This window comes from Sorex fumeus, unplaced genomic scaffold (genome assembly GCF_029834395.1).
Source record: "Sorex fumeus unplaced genomic scaffold, SorFum_2.1 ptg000042l, whole genome shotgun sequence".
NCBI lineage: Eukaryota > Metazoa > Chordata > Mammalia > Eulipotyphla > Soricidae > Sorex > Sorex fumeus.
Window position 1 is genome coordinate 4,525,742 of NW_026606099.1, and position 19,827 is coordinate 4,545,568.

At 55.0% G+C, this 19,827-nt stretch overlaps 1 protein-coding gene across 1 annotated transcript; it reads right to left on the bottom strand.

The window, feature by feature from the left end:
• Positions 1 to 6,176: 6,176 nt before the first annotated feature.
• On the bottom strand, positions 6,177 to 9,804 carry WNT10B (Wnt family member 10B). The gene is made up of 4 exons (XM_056120135.1): positions 9,719 to 9,804; positions 9,342 to 9,604; positions 7,399 to 7,772; positions 6,177 to 6,647 (listed from the first exon to the last, which is right to left on the bottom strand). The coding sequence occupies exons 1-4, from the start codon at positions 9,796 to 9,798 to the stop codon at positions 6,189 to 6,191; spliced, it is 1,176 nt and encodes a 391-aa protein (XP_055976110.1). The 5' UTR covers positions 9,799 to 9,804; the 3' UTR covers positions 6,177 to 6,188.
• Positions 9,805 to 19,827: the final 10,023 nt, after the last annotated feature.

Sequence of the window (19,827 nt, forward strand, 5' to 3'; positions counted from 1 at the left end):
CTCCCCGGCTCCCTCCTGCCGCCCCTCCACCTCGCACCGGAAGCCGCGACGGCGACAGGAGCTGCGCGGCGCGCCCCCACCCCCAGGCCAGCGACGTCCCGCCTCCCGATCGCGCGAGAGCGGCGGGGCGCCGGGCGGCGCTTCTCGCGAGACCCGTCGCCATGGCAGCGGCTGCCGCAGCGCTTCCCCGGGGCCGGAGCGCGAGCCCGGGCGGGGGCCGCTGCGGAGGCTGCGGGCGGCGCCGGCGGGAGCGGGGGGGGGGGGGGCTGGGGGCTGGGGGCGGAGGCGCCGCGGCGACGGGGGCTGCGGCGAGGATCCGCAGCCGCAGAGTCGGTCGGGCCTGACGTGTCGGGAGCGGGCGCGTGCTGGCCACGTTGGGGCGACCCACCCGGGAAGTCCTCAGGCGACGCTGGGCCGATTGCTCCAGAACTCGCCTTCATTCCTTTTTTGTTTTTCTTTGCTTTTTGGGTCACACCTGGCGATGCAGAGGGGTAACTCCTGGCTCTGCACTCAGGAATTACTTCTGGAGGCGCTTGGGAGACCCTGTGGGATGCTGGGGATCGAACCCGGGTCGGCTGCGTGCAAGGCAAACGCCCTACCCGCTGTGCTATCACTCCAGCCCCTCGCCTTCGTTTCTTTTTTTTTTTCCCTCTTTGGGTCACACTCAGCAATGCTCAGGGGTTACTCCTGGCTTTGCACTCAGGAATTCCTCCTGGCAGTGCTCAGGGAACCATACGGGATGCCGGAGATCAAACCCCGGTCGGCTGCGTGCAAGGCAAACACCTACCCGCTGTGCTATTGCTTCAGCCTCTCGCCTTCATTTTTTTTTTTTAATTTTTAATTTTTTGCTTTTTGGGTCACACCCAGCGATGCAGAGGGGTTACTCCTGGCTCTGCACTCAGGAGTTACTCCTGGCGGTGCTCAGGGAACCATACGGGATGCCGGGGATCGAATCCCGGTCGGCTGCGTGCAAGGCAAACACCTACTGGCTGTGCTATCACTCCAGTACCTCGCCTTCATTTCTTAAGCAGCGCTCATTGCAGCCTCCTGAAAGCTCCACTGCACTGGAGTGCATCGCTTACGACCCCTAGGGCTAGGGTTCTATGAGGTCTTTTCTCAGAAGGAAAAAAAGGAAGAGTAATGAAACAGAAGGTGATAACTGGACTAGGAAATTATAATTTGAAAGATGAACGATTTAAGTCTCATAGTCAGAGGAAGCCTAGATCGGTATAAATTTTAATAATCCAGAAATGAGAGGGGCTTCGTCCCCATGCCTTCGTCCTGCCCACCCCTCACACTCCTTTCTGCTCTGAAGTCAAGGTTGTCAGAGAAGGGCACTGGGACAGCAGGTAGAGCATTTGCCTTGCACAGCACACCCGATTTGATCTTTGGCATCCCATAAGGTCCCCCAGCACCACCAGGAGTAATCCCTGATCCAAGAGTAACCTCTGAGCACCTCCAAGTGTGGCCCCTCTACCAAAACGGGGGGAGGGAGTTAAACTGTGTGTTCATTTGCAGTAGTATAAAAGAGCACATGGTGGTTCTCTAAGTTTTGAGCCAAAATCGTTGCTTTTCTTAAACAAAAATATCCTTTTTTTTTTTGCCCGGGTTCGATTCCTCCGCCCCTCTCGGAGAGCCCACCAAGCTACCAAGAGTATCTCACCCTCACGGCAAAGCCTGGCAAGCTCCCCGTGACGTATTCGATATGCCAAACACAGTCACAAGTGTCACAATGGCGCCGTTACTGGGCCCGCTTGGGCAAATCGATGAACAACGGGAGGACAGTGCTACAATGCTACAGTGCCCTGTTTTATGTCTACTTCCAAGAACTATGCTCATCAATCCTGGGTGCATGAATTTATTCAATCCCTTCTTATCCCAGTCTGGTTTGGTGTGTGTGTGTTCGGGGGGGGGGGGGGGGTAGTGGTGGTGGTGGTGGTGTTTTAACCAGCGAATAACATGACCCTAGAATGAGAAGCTAAGAGCACCCTAATTTGAGATAAGGATGAGGCTGATAGCACGAAGCATGTTTAAAACCGAGTTCTGTCTCTCCTAGGATCATTAGGGCATTTGCCCTGCTAAATCCCACTTCTTACCTGGCAATGCTCAGGGCTTACTCCTGGTGGGCACCAGGATGGGGTACAGGGGATCAAATCCGGATAAGACAAAAGCCCTACCCACTGTTCTATCTCCCTGGCCCCCTAAAATCCATATTTAGTATTAGAAAATGCCCACAGTGTTGCTACAGACTCACTTAGTAGGTGCTGTGTATCACTTGCTTGTTTTTCTAGACTCTGATAGGTGGAACCTAAGGCTTTAGGTCCTCTCCTGGTTGGGTCCTAGGTGTGGCAGGTCATGTAAACAGTGATAACCTATTACGGCTGTAGCAAGCACCATGGTAGTTGAGTCAGAACTAATCACGGGAGAGGCTCAGGGTCTTCCTGTCCACCCCTTAGGAGTTTGGAGAGAAAAGTGTCAATTGCATCACTGGGAGCTTCCCATGGAGTAAACAGGAGCACAGATAGGAGAGTGCTGCCCAGCTGCCAACAGGCCAATCACTGCCACCACACGAGGGTGCCTGCCCCAGCTTCCCAGCCACTTGAAAAACTGAAAGAGAAAATTTTATCTAACGCCAAAGGAGACCAAGAGGCATGACTGACAACTCATCAGTCTTTCTCCCTCTGCTGCCACTGGAGCGAAGAAAAAGCTGAATTTGTCATCATTGGTAACTCACTCCGTGAGCTGCATTCTCCTGCTCCAGCCACTGACCCCAGGCCTGGGCCCAGTGTGTGTGCCCAGGAACTGGGGAGAGGGAGAGTATAAGCCTTGCTGACAGAATTCACGTGGAATCTTTCAGGGTAGTGGTTGGGGCTTCCAGTTTGCCACAGAGTGTGTCTGAAGAAAGGAGAGAGAAAGAGAGAGGGAGTTGACAGGAGTACAAAGGAAGGAAACAATAGCTAAAATATTCTGGCCGTGACCATTGAAATTTCTATTCTGGATATACTGTATCATTATTCTTTCATATTGTATATGTTCATTTAAGCTGAAGACTCTCACCCCACCTTCCCCTCTCCCCCATACTCACATACAAGACTCAGTGCCTAAAGACATGTTTAGTTGTCTATCTACCTCCACCAAGTGTCCGAACCCCAACTACTCAATGCTCAACTGGAAATTCATCCAACTTGTCATAAAGTACTGCCTAACCAACACTCCTCAAAAATGTTCTATCTGGGGGCTGGAGCGATAGCACAGCGGGTAGGGCGTTTGCCTTGCACGCAGTAGACCCTGGTTTGATTCCCAGCATCCCATATGGTCCCCCAAGCACGGCCAGGAGTAATTCCTGAGTGCATGAACCAGGAGTAACCCCTGTGCATCGCTGGGTGTGACCCAAAAAAAGCAAAATAATAATAATAATAATAAAATGTTCTATCTGATTTTTGAGGATGTTTTGTGTAGTGTATCTATTGCATAGAGAACTAGAGAGAACTATTCTACATTTCCTGACCAAGGGAGTTTGGAGAGAAAAGTGTCAATTGCATCACTGGGAGCTTCCCATGGAGCAAACAGGAGCACAGATAGGAGAGTGCTGCCCAGCTGCCAACAGGCCAATCACTGCCACCACACGAGAGTGCCTGCCCCAGCTTCCCAGCCACTTGAAAAACTGAAAGAGAAAATTTTATCTAACGCCAAAGGAGACCAAGAGGCATGACTGACAACTCATCAGTCTTTCTCCCTCTGCTGCCACTGGAGCGAAGAAATTGCAATTTATAAATATAAATTGCAATTTATAAATATTCAATTATTTATATACAGTTCTGAATGTCTGATACATATATGTTTAAATATGACTGTTTTCAAAGATAGTGTTAGGACTAGACTGTAATAAATTGGGATAACTAGATTGGAAAAGAGAAATAGATTGGGATAACTAGATTGGAATATTGGAAAATTGGAATAAAATACTTATCTAGTTGTGATTGTCTCCTAAATGGTATTTTACTGAATGCAGAAGAACTTTGAATAAGAAAGACCAAAATACATATGCAAATAATTCAGAACATGCTGATTTTGCAGGTTTCCAGGGCAAAAACACTCCTGTTTTGATGCGGGCTGTTGATAAAGCATTAGTCTTACATGTATAAAGCCCTTGGTTTGATCCCAGCAGAAAGCAAAAAAAACCCTCCCATTCTGAAAATAGGAATCTTTTATATGTTTCCTTGTATTTACCTCCTAAGTGGTTTGGAGTCAAAGGGGGGAAAAGCCTGCTTTTTTGGGTCTAGGCTTGATGACGAAGATATATTCAGGAATTGACAGGTCATGATCGAGGAGGGGATTAAGAAACTAACAGCTAGAGGCAAAGGACCAAATCTGGTCCTCTCGTCCAGCTTTGTCAATTATTTTTTCACTGGGCACAGCTATGCCCATTTAGGACTGCTTTTGATCTCCAACAGCAGTATTAAGTACTATAACAAGTCCACAAATGTAATATACTTAACATTAAGCCCTTTACATCTGGAGAGAAGGGAGCCTGTTCTGGTGCTGTGACCAAAGCAAAATCTGGAGACAAGGCAGACAGAGCCTGTGTTGGATCTACAGTCCTGACACCAAAAAGTCCCACCCGATTTCTCACATGAAAAGTTGCAGAATAAATCACTGGGGAGCATTTCAAAGCTTCTGGGGATTCAGGCAAGATACAAATCAGGTCACTATATGCAAAAGAATAGAAGAAATTCACCTGATAGGGCCGGAGAGAGAGTATAGCAAGCAGGGTGCTTGCTTTGCATGTGGCCAACCCAGGTTTGATCCCTGGCACCCCATATATTTCCCTGAGCCTTCCAGGAGTGGTCCCTGAGTGCAGAGCCAGGAGTAAGTCCTGAGTACTGCTAAAGGAGGAGGAGGAGAGAAGGAGGAGGAAGAGGAAGAGGAGGAGGAAGAAGGAGGGAGAAGGGAGGGGGAGGAGGAGGAGAAGGAGAAGATGACAGCTGGAAAAGAAGAAGCTTGGGTACTGGGATACCAAGTGTCGCAGAAATAATGCCATCTGCAGCCACCAGTCTAGTAACTTTATTTATTTTAGTTACAAAGAGCAACCAAGAACAAGTCTCGGTACAATAAATTATCCAGCCCACCCCTCCTGTTGAAAGAAAAATAGTCTCAAGGTGAAACTCTTCCTCTGTAAGTTCCTTAATATCTGAATGGAGGGAGACAGCTTCTCTCTGACACCGTACAGATGACTTTGCAAATGAGGGGGAACCCCCACCCTTTTCCTCCCCCAAGAAAAACCTCCCTTCTACTGTCTCCCATTTCCCCATGAGAAGGTGCTTATCAGATACTAGTCTTACAATTCACCAGGCATCGGGGACTAGCTCAGAGGGCAAGAGTGGTCAAGCTAGGAGTACTCCCCAGACACCGGAGTATGGATCAGTGTGAAAGAGAACCCAGGACTGGGGAGGGAAAACAACACAGTGCATTTCATCTTGTCCCTTCAGGTGTTTTAGAAGCAAAACGTCACAGGGGGGATAACAGGAATGTGGCTCCGCAGTAGAGCACTTGACCATCATGAGTAGGGTCCTGGGTTCATTTGCAAGGAAGGAAGGAAAAGTCAAGTCGGAGAGGGAGTACCGTAGGGCACTTCCCTTGCACATGGCCAACCCAGGTTTGATCCCGAGCACTGCATATGGTCCCCTGAGTACCACCAGGAGTGATCCCTGAGCGCAGAGCCAGGAGTAAGCCCTCAGTACAGCCAGGTGTGGGATAGAGAGGGACGGAGGGAGTGAGGAACGAAAAAAGAGGCAGGGTAGAATGAGAAAGAGAGAAGACAAGAAGAGGAGATGGATAGTATAGTACAGAGGGGGGTGGTCATGCATGCAGTCGATGCCAATTTGTCCCCCGGCACCAAGTATGATCTCCTGGAGCACTGCCAGAAGTCCCTCCTGACCACAGCGCCAGAGCACTGCAGGGTGTGCCTTCACAGAAAAGAAACCCCCAAAAAGAGCAACAGAGGATGACAGCTTCCGGCCAGGTGCCCCTCGGGTGGGGGACCAGGCTGCACACAGACTCCGGCCCGATGCTGCCACCACCTGCAAAGCTGTTTCCAGGCAGGTATTGTGAAGCTCCAGTTGGGAAGGCTGCCCCTGGTGGAGGCCAGCAGCAGGAGAAAAGCGACCCTCCCGGCGTGAGGCAGCCCCTCACTTGCACACATTGACCCACTCGGCCACCTTGCACTCGTCACACAGCACGTAGCAGCACCAGTGGAAGCGGCAATGGCAGCGCTCAACTCGCGTCTGTCGCAGCACGTTGTGCCCACGGCCGCAGCACAGGCTGCCACAGCCATCCAGCAGGCGGCTGGTCTTGTTGCAGGCCCGGCCCCTGGTGCCCGGGGAGCCCACCGTGGGGTCGCGCTCGCAGAAGTCAGGAGACTTCTCAAAGTAGACCAGCTCTCCGGACAGGCGGCGGGGACGCAGGCGGGGTTGGAAGGCCCCGGAGTTTCGGTTGTGGGTGTCGATGAAGATGGCCCGGCCCAGCCGCTCCCGCAGGGCTGCTCCCACGGCCCGGAACTCTGGGGCCGCTCTCCAGCAGGTCTTAAACTGGCAGCTGCCTGATGTGCCGTGGCACTTGCATTTCCGCTTCAGGTTTTCTGTTACCACCTAGAGCAGGAGGAGAATGGGAAGCGTTGCAGGACTGGGCAGCAAAAGAGCCGAGCATTGGCACCAGAGAGGGACTACGGGGCAAGGGAAGAGCTGCCGCACCACAGGCTGCCTATAGACCCCTCATTTTCAGGTTCAAGAACCAGAGCCAGGGGCTGGAGCGATAGCACAGCGGATAGGGCATTTGCCTTGCACGCGGCCAACCCGGGTTCGATTCCCGGCATCCCATATGATCCCCTGAGCACCGCCAGGGGTGATTCCTGAGTTTCCTGAGTGCAGAGCCAGAAGTAACCCCTGTGCATCGCCAAGTGTGCCCCAAAAAGCAAAAAAAAAAAAAAAAGAACCAGAGCCAGAGCTGACTTGCTCATCTTCAGATAAGAGATCCAAGCGGGTAGCTAGCTGGGTTGGGATTCACGCTTAATGGTCCTGACTTTCCAGAGTGAATTATTGCTAAAATGGGGAATTTGTTCCCAGAGCATCTCTGAATTCTACAGAGAAGGTGGCTGCAATAATAGCATCCCTGAAGGAGGTCCGGCTGGGCTGCAGACAGGCTGCACAGGCTGTGTGCTGGGTGCTATTTGCTGGCTCGAGGGCCGGCAGATATCCTCTTTCAGATGTAAAACCCAAGTGACTTGCCTAAAGTCACTGGGTGGTGGTGTGTGTGTTGGGGGGGGGGGGGGCGCCGCGCCGTCTTCCGGTGCTGTGCCTGTCCCTCTCCAGCCAGACCTCGAGAGCAGGGAGACTCACATACCTGGCGCCCCACTCTGTTGTTGTGGATTCGCATTCGTGCCTGGATGTCCCGAGGAGCTTCCCTGGAATCCAAGAAATCCCGAGAGAACTTCTCTCCAAAGTCCATGTCATGGCTGCAGCCACCCCATTCCCATGTGTCCTGGGGGCCGGGGTTGGGGCCAGAGCCAGGCCCTGGGCTGGGCAGGGAGTGGGGGAAACTCTTTCCCCGAGACAGCGCCTGCAGCTGCAGCAGCTTGGCCCTCAGCCGGCCCTCCTCGCCACTGCCCTTCCAGCCGCAGCCGCAGCTCACCAGCTTGCCCAAGCTGCAGGCCGTGGCCACCGCGTGCATGACCCCCGCAGCCAGCATGGAGAAGGAGAAAGCACTCTCGCGGAAACCTGGGGGGGAAAGGGGTGAGGACGGTTCGGGTGAGGCTGACAGGCAGAGAGAAGGCAGGAAAGAAGCAGACATCCTCCCGTACCAAAAGTTCCGGGTGGCTGCCTCTCCCGTCTGCCAGTTTAGTAATTCAGGAGAAAGTCTGGAGAGAAAGAAGAGAGTCCTAATCTATAAAGGGAGAGGCTGCCGGGAGAAGAAGGTCTCGGAGGCCCAAACTCCCGGTAAATCTAGGCTGTTCAGGTGTGGATGAAAGCGTTAGCCTAGAGGGAAAGTCCCCTAGGGGTGGGGGGATGACTAACAGGGAGTCCCGGAGGTCTTTGAAGATGCCTCCACTGAGTTCTACATCTGAAAGCCTTAGAAATTCCCTGGCCCTGCAGGGTGCTTGGGTGGGGTGGAAGCAAAGGCGTTTGGGGTTCTTTTTTATTTCTTTCCCCTTCGGGGTTATGTGAATCAGTCTTGCAACCAACCAATGCTCTAACACCCCATCACCCCAAAGCACTGGCGCTGCAGAGCTGCCCTTCCGTCTCTCCAGTTTCTGTAAATTTATTTGCCCTGTTTACCCTAACCTGCTATTACTCTATAAAACCCTGCCGGGGGAGCGAGGTGGGGGCGACTTTCCCTGAGGCCCTCTTAAAATGTCGCCTTCTTTGTTAACATTTTTGGGGGTCCCTGGAGTTCAGGATGACAAGCCTTTCCCGGCTTAGGTAGACATGCTTCTGCTGTCTGTCCCAAAAGCCTTCGCCCCGTGACCCGGTTCTGTGGGGAAGGAGGGGGTTCCTCACTTCCTTTGAGGAAAGGCTCTCCGAGCCCGGGAGGATGAAAGAAAGCCTCCTTGGAGGCCAGGCCTCTTCCCCGCAAGATGCAGGGCTCCTGGCCCAGCCTCCTTGATCCCCCCCACCAACCCCAGCCTCCAGGGGTGAAGCTGCTTGCACACGTCTTGGGAATTCCCCTGCAGACGGCAGCTGCCTATTAACCCTATAGTCCCCACAGCCCTGCCCCACCCAGAGTGCAACCCAGGATGGGTCTGTACCCCTGGGGGCCAAGGCTGACACGGCCTGGCGAGGGGTAGAGGTGCCTCCCAGCCCAGGCCCCCCAGACCAGGCTGGCACTGGCCTGCTCCGGGGCCCCTCCAGCCAGGTGAGAGTCACCTGGGGCCCCCACAGTACAGAGGAGGGGGCTGCTCCCAGCTTCAAAGCCATCAGGGTCTTTGTTCCCAGCTTTCGCTCCTGGGAACCCCAGCAATTAGGGGAGTAGGTTTAACCCTTAAACGGTTGGGGGTGTCACCCCACCCCCGCTGAGGCTCTGGGGACACCCGCCTGGACTTGTCCCTAGGAGTGGGGGAGAGAGCCGGGGGAGGGGCAGGAGGGGGGACGGGGAGGCTTTCAGGGCTGGGGGCATCTGTCGCTCGCTCGCAGGTGCAACCCGGAACGAACCGGCAGAGGCAGGAGAGGGGGGCCCGCGGGGAGGGGCGCGGAGCCGCAGCTGGCGGGCCGGAGCGCGGGGCGCGCGGGGCGCGCGGGGCGGGGGGTTCCCGGGAGGCCCCTCCCCGGGGGCGCGCCCGGCCGGCTCACCGCGCTTGAGGATGGCGCTGTGGTGCGGCAGGCGGCCGCCGCTCTCGAGCGCCGAGCAGTTCCAGCGCTGGTCGCGCAGCTGGTGCTGACACTCGTGGACCGCGATGTGCAGGCCCTGGAGCGCCGACGCCGTCACGTCGGGGCTGCGCAGGCACAGGCCCAGCTGCCGCTTGCTCAGGCCCGACAGCGCCAGGCACACGGTGTTGGCGGTCAGCGGCGGCTCCCCGGGCAGCTTCAGGCCCAGAATCTCATGGCTGAGGGCCCTGGGGGGAGAGGGCGCTGGAGGGTCGGTCGTCCCCACCGCCCCCCCCCCTCCGCCTGCTGGCGGCGCTGGGTCACCGGGGGCGCGGGTGGGGCGGGGAGGGCGATCCGCTCACCGACTGCACAGCGCCAGGAACAGGAGACCCGCGAGACCCGAAGGCGGAGGCCGCGGCCGGGGCCCCTCCAGCCCGGGCATGGCCAAGCCCGCTGCCTGGAGGGCCGCGCGCTGCTTGGAGCAGGGCCTGCGGGACAGGGACACTGCTCAGGGCGGCTCTCCCGGCCGAAAGATGCCCGGTGCCTGGCGCGCGGCTGCCCCGCGCCACCCACCGACCTTTCTGATCCCACCAGAGTCACCAGTCCTGGCTCCGGGAGAGAGTCTGTGCCCGGCAGCTGGGACTCCCAGGAGCGCCCCGGGCCGCCCGGCCAGCGCGGTGCCTGGCACAGGGACACTCGGACACCCAGACACTCACGTGCAGACTCCGCCTGGGAAATGCCCGCTCCACCACTCCGCCCGCCGCCACCTTTTCAACTGGCTCCCCCATCCAGCCCGAGCGGGGGGAGCGCGGTCAGGAGGGGGTTCCCCACCACCCACAGCTGGATGGGAGGGGGGCAACGTCGCCTCCAGGTGCGGGGAGACGGCAGGCAGCCAGCCTGCAGCGAAGACCAGAGGCACGGCCCCCGCCCAGCTAAGCCCCCTCGAGGGCAGGAGGGGGGGCGCCAGGGCTCCAGGTGCGCAGGCTGGCAGGGGGCCGCTTCCCTCCCGAGCAAAACTGGGCTTCCTGGGTGCTCTCCGCGCGCAGTTCCACCTTTCCCCTCCCTCGGATCACCCATCTAGTCGCCAGGTTCCAGTCTCAGTCTCCACCCTCCGCTCTCCCGTTCATTGACCTCCAGATCTGGGGGTGCTCCTGTATTTGCTGTTTTTATTTCTGACAAATCTCCGGTTCTCCGGTTCGTTCCCTCCCGGTGCCCCGGAGGATGCAGGGCCGCCCGCCCGCGTGGTTGTCCCAACCCTCCAGATTACCTCCAGCCGCTGAGCGGCTCTGGCGCGGGGTCCGGCTCAGCTCGAGCTGCTCCAACCCTGGGGAGGCTGCTTTGGGCTCTGCCCCCCACTGCAGAGCCGCATTCTTCCAGGGCAGGGCCACTCCTCTTCGCCGCTTCCCCAGCGGCCGCTGGGAGGAAGGGAGGGAAGGAGGGAGGGAGTGATCGAGAAAAGGAGCAAGCGGGTGAGCTAAACGCTGGAGGTTCTGGCTCCTCTCGGCGAGCTCATGGACAGCTCTGCCGGCTGACGGAGCTGCAGCCCCTCCCCGAGCCCCGGGCATTCCCACCCCACTGCACACACGCACACACACCCCACACGCACCCGCCTTGACCCGGGGAGCAGAGCCGCTCCCCCTCCTTCCAACACACGCATACACACCCTCTCCCCCGACGACAGGCTCGGCCCACTGAAAAGGAAGGGGGGGCTAGATTTTCTCTCACCTGCTCTGTGGTCGTCAAGGCTGCTGAAAGGATGTACTGACCCATGCTGGAGAGCCAAGGATTGGTGCCAGTGGCCAAGACTTTTCTCATCTCTCCCTGCCTCGGATTCCCCTGGAGAGCAGGGTGGCTCATCAGGCATTGGACGGTGGCTGGAGAGGTTCCCGTGCCGGGCACTGGGGCTGGCAGCGAAGCCGGGAGGACCGGCTTCCCCCGAGCTCTGAGCTCTGCGCCTGCCCCTTGGGAGGGGTCAGCTCTGGCCTCGGGGCTATCCCTCGCAGAGCCCGGGTAGCCCCAAAGATCATCAGCCTGCCCTTTGCTTTCCTCAGCGTCCAGGCTTCCCTGCCCACAGAGCTCTCTGCCTTTTCCAGGGTTCCAGCTCTGCACTGCAGGCAGCCCATAGACCTGCTCCAATCAGGACTGGCTTGACCGGATCTCAAACTGAGGACAGCCAGGGAAATCTGCTCTGGGAGCAGAGACCCAAACTGCCGGCCTGAGGGAGCTCCAGCGGCGGCAATGAAGGGGTTAGATGCCTGTGCTCCTGCCTGACTCACCCTCCAGCTTCAACCACTGTGGGCTATTTTTGCCAGAGAGGGGCCCCAAGCCTCCCAGCCACCCCCCACCCCTGCCAGACCGCAGTCCAAGGCACAGCTGGCCCCGTGCGCCCAAGCCTGGCACATTGACTCAGAAACAGGCCCCCGGGGAAGCAGGGCCACGGGCCTGAAACCCACAGCCATAGTCATCTCTTCCTGGGGGGGACCGTGCCGCCAGGCTAGGCCATGCTCTCTGCAGCAGGTCCTGCCCGAACTGAAGGGAGCAGAGCGACCTGACAGATCGATCGGTGACAAACACCTGGAGGGGGATTTAGGGAGCACTTTGAGTAGCAGGACGTGAGCAGGCTGGGAAGGGGCTCGTGCCAAGGTTCCCTACAGGGGGCTGTTGTGACCACAGAAGGAAGCTTCTCTCTGATCTCCTGCCTCTTCATCAGCGGTGCAGGGAGGACGCCTGCACTCTGGCGCCAAGAAACAACCCACACATGGCTTTCAAGCAGACCCGATCTGCGAGCCTGTCTCAGTAGCTTGGGTGGAGTGCTCCCTGCAGTGCTCCTTGTCCTCTCTGCACGGCAATCTGGGCTCCACCCAGGGTGGAGGAAGAGGGGCTGAGGTTTCTTGTACCCAGAGGGCCCCTCTCAGACATCTACGTGTGTTTGCCCACATGTGTCTGAGTCTCCCTTGGGTTTCACGTTTCTTCCACTCCTGCCCATGCCAGGCGCGGAAGTGCCAAGGAGGACCCAGGACTAGCCCCGCTGATTCCAGCTTCTCCCTGACCCTGTCCCACATGCATTCCCTCTCCCTGCGCAAGTCTGGGGGAGGCCACAGGCGGGCACCCTGGGTGGCCTCTGCTGGCCCACAGTGCCCTCTGCCCGACCGATTGGCCTGAGCACTGACCCGCAGGGCTGGAGGGTGGTGGGGCAGGCGGGGCCTGGAGCAGGCTGTGGGTACACACCCATTGCCTAATACCCCAAGCACGCGGCCAGCTCCAGGAAAGGGGCGGGGCGGGAACCAGAGAGACCTTGACAAGCACTGGGGCCTTGACAAGAGGGGGAAAGTATGGGGCTGTCACTATTGCAGGGAGGGGGTGGGAGCTGGGGGTGCCCTTTGCCTCTGGCATGATGGGCTCCCTCCCACCTCCAGGGCCGGAGCAGAGGGACCTAGGGAGACACCGGGGCCCTGGGAGGTGGGGGCAAAACCCAGTGGGGGCCCCTGGAGATGGGGGAAATCGAGCAAGCCGAGGCGGTGGCTAAGGCTGCGCACGGCCTTGGGAACCTCCTCCCCACCCCCTGTTTGCCTTGGCCCAGGGTCCCGAGTGACTCATCGATTGCTGAGCCACTGATAGGGGCGGCCAGGCCCGGGGAACCCAAATTATAGGCCCGGGAGGGATGGATGTGCCCGCGGCGGGTAGCTCAGCTGTGCTGCCCACCCTTCTCCTCTCACGCCTCTTCTGCTGCAGCGCCAACGGCCACCGCCTGGAGGCACCAACGGGTCGAAGTCCTGCAGTGCTAGGGAAAACCCCACTAGCAGCAGCTGGTCCCAGCAAACCTGTGGGATTACCACCTAGACAGAACTCGGGCAGCGCCGATGCCTTCCCAGCCCGAGGAGACAGTGCCGCCTGCTGGTGCTTCGGAGGAACACAGGCTCCCCTACCCACGACCTCAGCACCCTTCCTCTCTTCAAGGTAACAGACGCCTCCTCCCCCCCAGCCCCCCTCCCCCCCCCCCCCCCCCCCGCCAACATCCCCCCTTTTTCCTAGTCCTAGGTGGTGCTTGGCAGTGGTTTGCTTCTAGTTTTCTAAGTCAAGAGTTTGTTATTACCTTTTAGCTTGTTGGGGGACCACACAGAAAGTGCTCAAGAACTACTCCCAACTCGGTGCTTGGGGCTCACAGTGCAAGGGTGCGCTGGGGACCAGGTGGTGCCAGGGAATGGACCCAGGCCTCCAGCATGCAGGGTGCCTATCCTGTTGACCAACCCCTAACTTTTACACATAAAGGTCAAAAGTGACACATAAAAAATTAAGGAGGGCAGGAGACTGGAGAGATAGCACAGCGGGTAGGGCGTTTGCCTTACACGCGGCCGACCTGGGTTCAATCCCCGGCATCCCATATGGTCCCCCAAGCACTGCCAGGAGTAATTCCTGAGCGCAGAGCCAGGAATAACCCCTGAGCATCGCTGGGTGTGACCCAAAAAGCAAAAAAAAAAAAATTAAGGAGGGCAGGGGACTGGAGCAATAGTACAGTGGGTAGGGCATTTGTCTTGCATGCAGCTTACCTGGGTTCAATTCTCAGCATTCCATATGATCCCCTGAGCACAGAGCCAGGAGTAACCCCTGAGCATCACCGGATGTGGCCCCTCCCCCAAAATAATGGAATAAAGTAGGGCAGGAAAATGTATCAAATTGCTAAGGAGGCTCAGCATCACATGGTCCCCCAAGCATCACAACTCCCTTCGCCACCCCCCCAAAAGAAAGAAAAGGGAGAAAAAGGAAGGAGTCAAGGAGCTAGAAGAGCGATCAAAGCATTTGCCTTGCACGTGGCCAATCCAGATTCAATCCCTGGCATCATAATGGTCCCCTGAGCACTACCAGGAGTGGCAAAAATTATTTTTTGTTTTTAAAGAACATATAGGCCAGAGCAATAGGCCAGCGGGTAGGGTTCATGCCTTGCACGTGGCTGGCCTGGGTTCTATCTCTGGCATTCTATATGGTTCCTTGAGCACCTCCAGGAGTGATTCCTGAGTTCAGAGCCAGAAATAACCTCTGAGCACTGCCAGGTATGGCCCAACCCCACCCCCCAAAAAAAACACCCCCCAAAAAGTAAAGAACAGGTAAAGGAGATAGGTTGTGGAATTTCGTTGTCTTTAGGGGAGAAAGCACCTGGGAACAAAGTCGTGTAGGTATCTCAGAAAGGACATTTAGGAGACAGAAGAAGCACGTTCTAAGGCTTGAGACTGGAGCAGGCTCTGAGTGCTGAGAGAGCAGGAGGGAAGGAGGAGTCTGCAGGGAGGCACAGAGGGAAGGAAGCCGGAGGATGAGAAGGAACGAGATCATATAGGCCAGTAAAGATTTTGGCTTTTTCTTTGAGTGAGATGAGTAATCGTTGGAAATTCTGAACAGAGGAATGAAATGATCTGACTTCTGTTCAAAAGAATGGACTTGGCTGCTGTGTGGAGATTCATCTGTGGGGAATAAATCTAGACTGAGGGAGCTTTTTTTTTGAGTCTGGTTGGTTTGGGGGCCACACCTGGTGGTGCTCAGAGCTTATTCCTGTCTGTGTTCAGGGATCACTCTCTTAGCAAAGCTCGGGGAACCACATGGGGTGCTGGGGATTGCAACCAGGTCAGCCAAGTGCAGGGCAAGGGGGAGGGGGAGGGGATTTGTTGCAATAGTTGGTGAGAAGCTGGTGGCTCAGACGTGTTGCAGAGTAGAGTGGTAAGAATCATCCGATTTTGCATCTATTTGAGGGCAGGAGGGAAGGATTTGTTCATTGATTTGGCTGACAGTATAAGAAAACCTATGAGTCAAGGATGACTCTATGGGGCTGGAGAGATAGTTTAGCAGGGAGGGTGCTTGCCTTGAGTGCTGACGACCTGGGTTTGATCCCTGACATCTCATATGGTCTTCTGAGGCCTCTCAGGAGTAGTTCCTGAGTGCAGAGCCAGGAGTAAACCCTGAAACTAAAACAAACAGAAAAAGATGACTCTAAAATTCGTATCCTGAGCAACTGAAAGGACAAAGTTGTCATCCACCAAGATGAGAAAGACTAAAGCAAGAGCAAGTTATGGGGCATAGCTGCAGGGCTGAGACGCTCCGGGCTCACTCCCTACCCCCACACAGATCTCAATGGCCAACTGGGGTTCACACCTTCAGGAGGATAATTTTGAATGTGTATATTTTGAGAGCCAGTCTCAAGTTCAAGGCCTGAAATATCAATTATGAAGCACAGGACTGACAGTCTATCAAGGGAGTCAATGAAGACTGAGAAAAAGGCCCCAGATCAAACTGGAAAGCACTCCAGCATTGGAAAGTCATCACGTAAGCTGGAACCAGATCAGAGGACCCCAAAAAGGGAGCTACCAGAGAACCAGAGACCAAGCGAGAGGGTCTCAAGGAGGAAGCCCTGCTCAGTTGTGACTGCTTCTCCTGGGGGTGTCAGGCTGAGGAGAAGAGTGGGCTGCAGAGCGATGCATGCAGTTCAGTGGCTGAGCTCGAAAAGGAGCTTCTGGGTTCAAAGGTGTGATTAAAGTGGAAAGGGAGAATGAAGAAAGGAATCCAGCACTAGTGATTAAAGAAACATTTGCCATTTGCAGTGAAAGAGATCGGAAACAGGGCAATCGTTGGCTGTAACGTAAAGTCAAAAGAAACTAGAGGTTTTTATTTTGTTTGGGGGCCACACCCGACAGTACTCAGGGTTTACTCCTGGCTCTGTGCTCAGGGATCATTCCTAGTGAGCTCAGGGAATATATGTGGTGCCAGAAATCAAATCTGGGTTGGCCCAATGCAAGGCAAGTGCCCTACCTGCTGTACTATTGCTCAGATCTGAAATTTGGGGACTTTAATAGGTGGGAGATATTATGGCCTCTTTGCATATTGATAGGTATGACCTGGTAACAAGGTAAAATGAGAAAAAGAAGTGAAAACAGGATTTGAAGCTAGAGTATTACTTTTCATACAGTCAACCCAGGTTCTATTCCCAGCACCTCTTATGGTCCCCTGAGCACTACCAGGAGTGATATCTGAGTGCAGAACTAGGAGTAAGCCCTGAGCTCATCTAGGTGTGGCCCAAAATCAGAAGGAAAGAAGGAAAGAAGGAAGGAAGGAAGGAAGGAAGGAAGGAAGGAAAGAAAGAAAGAAAGAAAGAAAGAAAGAAAGAAAGAAAGGGGCTGGAGCGATAGCACAGCGGGTAGGGCGTTTGCCTCGCACGCGGCCGACCTGGGTTCGATTCCCAGCATCCCATATGGTCTCCCGAGCACCGCCAGGAGTAACTCCTGTGCAAAGCCGGGTGTGACCCAAAAAGCAAAAAAAAAAAAAAAAAAAAGAAAGAAAGAAAGAGGGGGCTGGAGAGATAGCACAGCGGGTAGGGCGTTTGCCTCACACGCGGCCGACCCGGGTTCGATTTCCAGCATCCCATGTGGTCCCCTGAGCACCACCAGGAGTAACTCCTGAGTGTAGAGCCAGGAGTAACCCCTGTGCAATGCCAGGTGTGACCCCAAAAGCAAAAAAAAAGATAAAATAAAAAAGAAAGGAAGAAAGGAAGGAAGGACGGAAGAAAGAAAGAAAGAAAGAAAGAAAGAAAGAAAGGAGAGAGTGGTGTGTGTGTGTGTGTGTGTGTGTGTGTGTGTGTGTGTGTGTGTGTAATGAGGCCAGTTCATGTCATTCAGACTAAGATCCCCATTCTTGATTTTTTGGTTTGGTTTTGATTTGGAGACCACACCCAGTGGTGCTCAGGGCTTACTCCTGGAAGTGTTCAGGGGACCATATTCAGCACAGGGAATCAAATCTGGGCCCACCACATTAAACATAAGCACCCTACCCATTGTACTATCTCTTTGACCTCTAAAGTTCTCACTTTTTAAGCAGACCCCTGGGGTGTAAAATGGTGGAATAAAGAATACTGACTCTCGGGGCTGGAGCAATAGCACAGCCGGTAGGGCGTTTGTTTGCCTTGCATGTGGCTGAGCCGGGTTCGATTCCCAGCATCCCATGTGGTCCCCCAAGCACTGCCAGGAGTGATTCCTGAGTGCAGAGCCAGGAGTAACCCCTGTGCATCACCGGGTGTGACCCAACAAGCCAAAAAAAAAAAAAAAAGAAGAAGAAGAAGAGAAAATGTGAGTGCTAGGGCCACATAGACAGTAGAGGGCTTAAAATATTTGCCTTGCATGCAACCAACCCTACCTGATTTTGATCCCCTGAACCACATGTGTTTGTCAAGCACCATCAGGGTTCACATCCGGGCACAGAGTCAGAAATAGACCCTGAGCACTGCCAGATATGACCCCCAAAACAAGCAAAAAAAGAAGAAAAGAGTTTTGAGTTTTAACATAGTTCTGCCACCAATTCACTTATTAGAAATGCAGACCTTGGAAACCATCTTTTTTTGTTTTATTTTTGCTTTTTGGGTCACACCCGGCGATGCACAGAAGTTACTCCTGGCTCTGCACTCAGGAATAACCCCTGGCGGTGCTCAGGGGACCATATGGGATGCTGGGAATCGAACCCGGGTTGGCCGTGTGCAAGGCAAACGCCCTACCCGCTGTGCTTTCGCTCCAGCCCCTGGAAACCATCTTAATTTACTTTTCCTCTACGAATTGGATGAGAAGGAAGACGCAAAGGAAAAGATTCTCTCCCGGGGATCTGTGTGGGTGGTGGTGGGATCTGATGAGCACTCGCCGGTGCCCCTTAGACCCGTTTCAAGAACAGCAAGCCCTTCTGCAGCAGAGGCCCAGTGCTTTGAGGGGTGTGCCCGGGAGGGGAGCAGAAGTATGTACAGCAGATGAGATAGAAGTCAGAGCACTAGGGCTGGAGCAATAGCACAGCAGGTAGGGCGTTTGCCTTGCATGCGGCCGACCCGGGTTCGATTCCCAGCATCCCATCTGGTCCCCTGAGCACTGCCAGGAGTAATTCCTGAGTGTAAAGCCAGGAGTAGCCCCTGTGCATTGCCGGGTGTGACCCAAGAAAATAACCCAGCATCCTGAGAGGCAGAAACTTGGCAGAAGAAAAACCCAAAGCAGATACCTGGAAGCACAGTTCCCTGTCCTGGGCTCGGGGTAGCTGGCAGCCCTTCCACCAACCACAAGCTCTGCTGTCCTTCCTTTTCCGAGCCTAGCTCAGAGGCAGACACTCCAGCCTGCAGGCCTCTTGATACTATTTTGTTTTTGTTTATTCCTAAAACTTTCTCAAGGGGCCGGAAAGATAGTACAGCTGGTAGGGTGCTTTCTTTGCATGAGGCTAACTGGGTTCAATCTCTGGCCTCCCATATGGTCCTCTATGCACTGCCAGGAGTGATTCCTAAGTACCGAGTCAGAAGTAATCCTTGAGCATCGCCACTGTGACCCCAAAACAAAAATAAAGAAGCAGGGCTGGCGCAATAGCACACCGGGTAGGGTGTTTGCCTTGCATGCGGCCGACCCTGGTTCGATTCCCAGCATCCCATATGGTCCCCTGAGCACCGCCAGGGGTAATTCCTGAGTGCAGAGCCAGGAGTGACCCCTGTGCATCGCCAGGTGTGACCCAAAAAGCCAAAAAATAAAAATAAAATAAACAATACAAACAAAAACAAACAAAAGATCAACACCACCTTCTTCTGCTCCTTCTTTTGTTTTCTGATACTATGCTTGTGCCTTTTCAACATTTTCACAGCAGTTTTTGGTAAGATAAGAATGCCTCATCCTGGGGCTAGAGCCATAGTACAGCAGATAGGATGTTTGCCTTGCATGCAGCTGACCCAGGTTCAATCCCTGGCTTCCCATATAGTTTCCCAAACACTTCCAGAAGTAATTCCTGGGGGTCAGAGCAATAGCACAGCAGGTAGGGCGTTTGCCCTGCACGCAGCTGACCTGAATTCAACCCCCGGCGTCCCATATGGTCCCCCAAGCACCGCCAGTAGTAATTCCTGAGTGCAAAGCCAGGAGTAACCCCTGAGCATTGCTGGGTGTGCCCAAAAGGAAGTAAAGTAAAGTAAAGTAAAGTAAAGGCCCTCCCGTTGATCATCGATTTGCTCGAGCGGGCCCAGTAACATCTCCATTGGAGACTTTGTTGTTACTGTGTCTGGCATCTCGAATACGTCACGGGGAGCTTGCCAGGCTCTGCTGTGCGGGCAAGATACTCTCGGTAGCTTGCCGGGCTCTCCGAGAGGGGCAGAGGAATCGAACTCGGGTCGGCCATGTTGGCTGCGTGCAAGGCAAACGCCTTACCCGCTGTGCTATCGCTCCAGCCCAAAAGGAAAAAAAGAAGTAATTCCTGAGTGCAGAGCCAGGAGTAACGCTGAGCATCGCCAGGTGTGACCCAAAAAGGAAAAAAAAAAAAAAAGGAATGCCTGATCTTGTCATGGATGCACTTAACATCAGGAATGACCAGAGGCCTGCTGACAAGTGTTTCAGTTTAGAAAACCTGGTAGAGCTCTGGGGTTGCTCAGAAATTACCCTGGTGGTGCTTGGGGACCCTTTGCAAGGCAAGCATGCAGGCCAAGTGCCTGACA

Excerpts from the sequence above, each read along its gene's own strand:
- WNT10B (XM_056120135.1), bottom strand. The coding sequence starts at position 9,798 with ATGCCCGGGCTGGAGGGGCCCCGGCCGCGGCCTCCGCCTTCGGGTCTC. Across the intron at positions 9,605-9,718 it reads TTCCTGGCGCTGTGCAGTCG|GGCCCTCAGCCATGAGATTC; the intron begins GTGAGCGGATCG and ends CTCTCCCCCCAG. Across the intron at positions 6,648-7,398 it reads ACAACAGAGTGGGGCGCCAG|GTGGTAACAGAAAACCTGAA; the intron begins GTATGTGAGTCT and ends CTCCTGCTCTAG.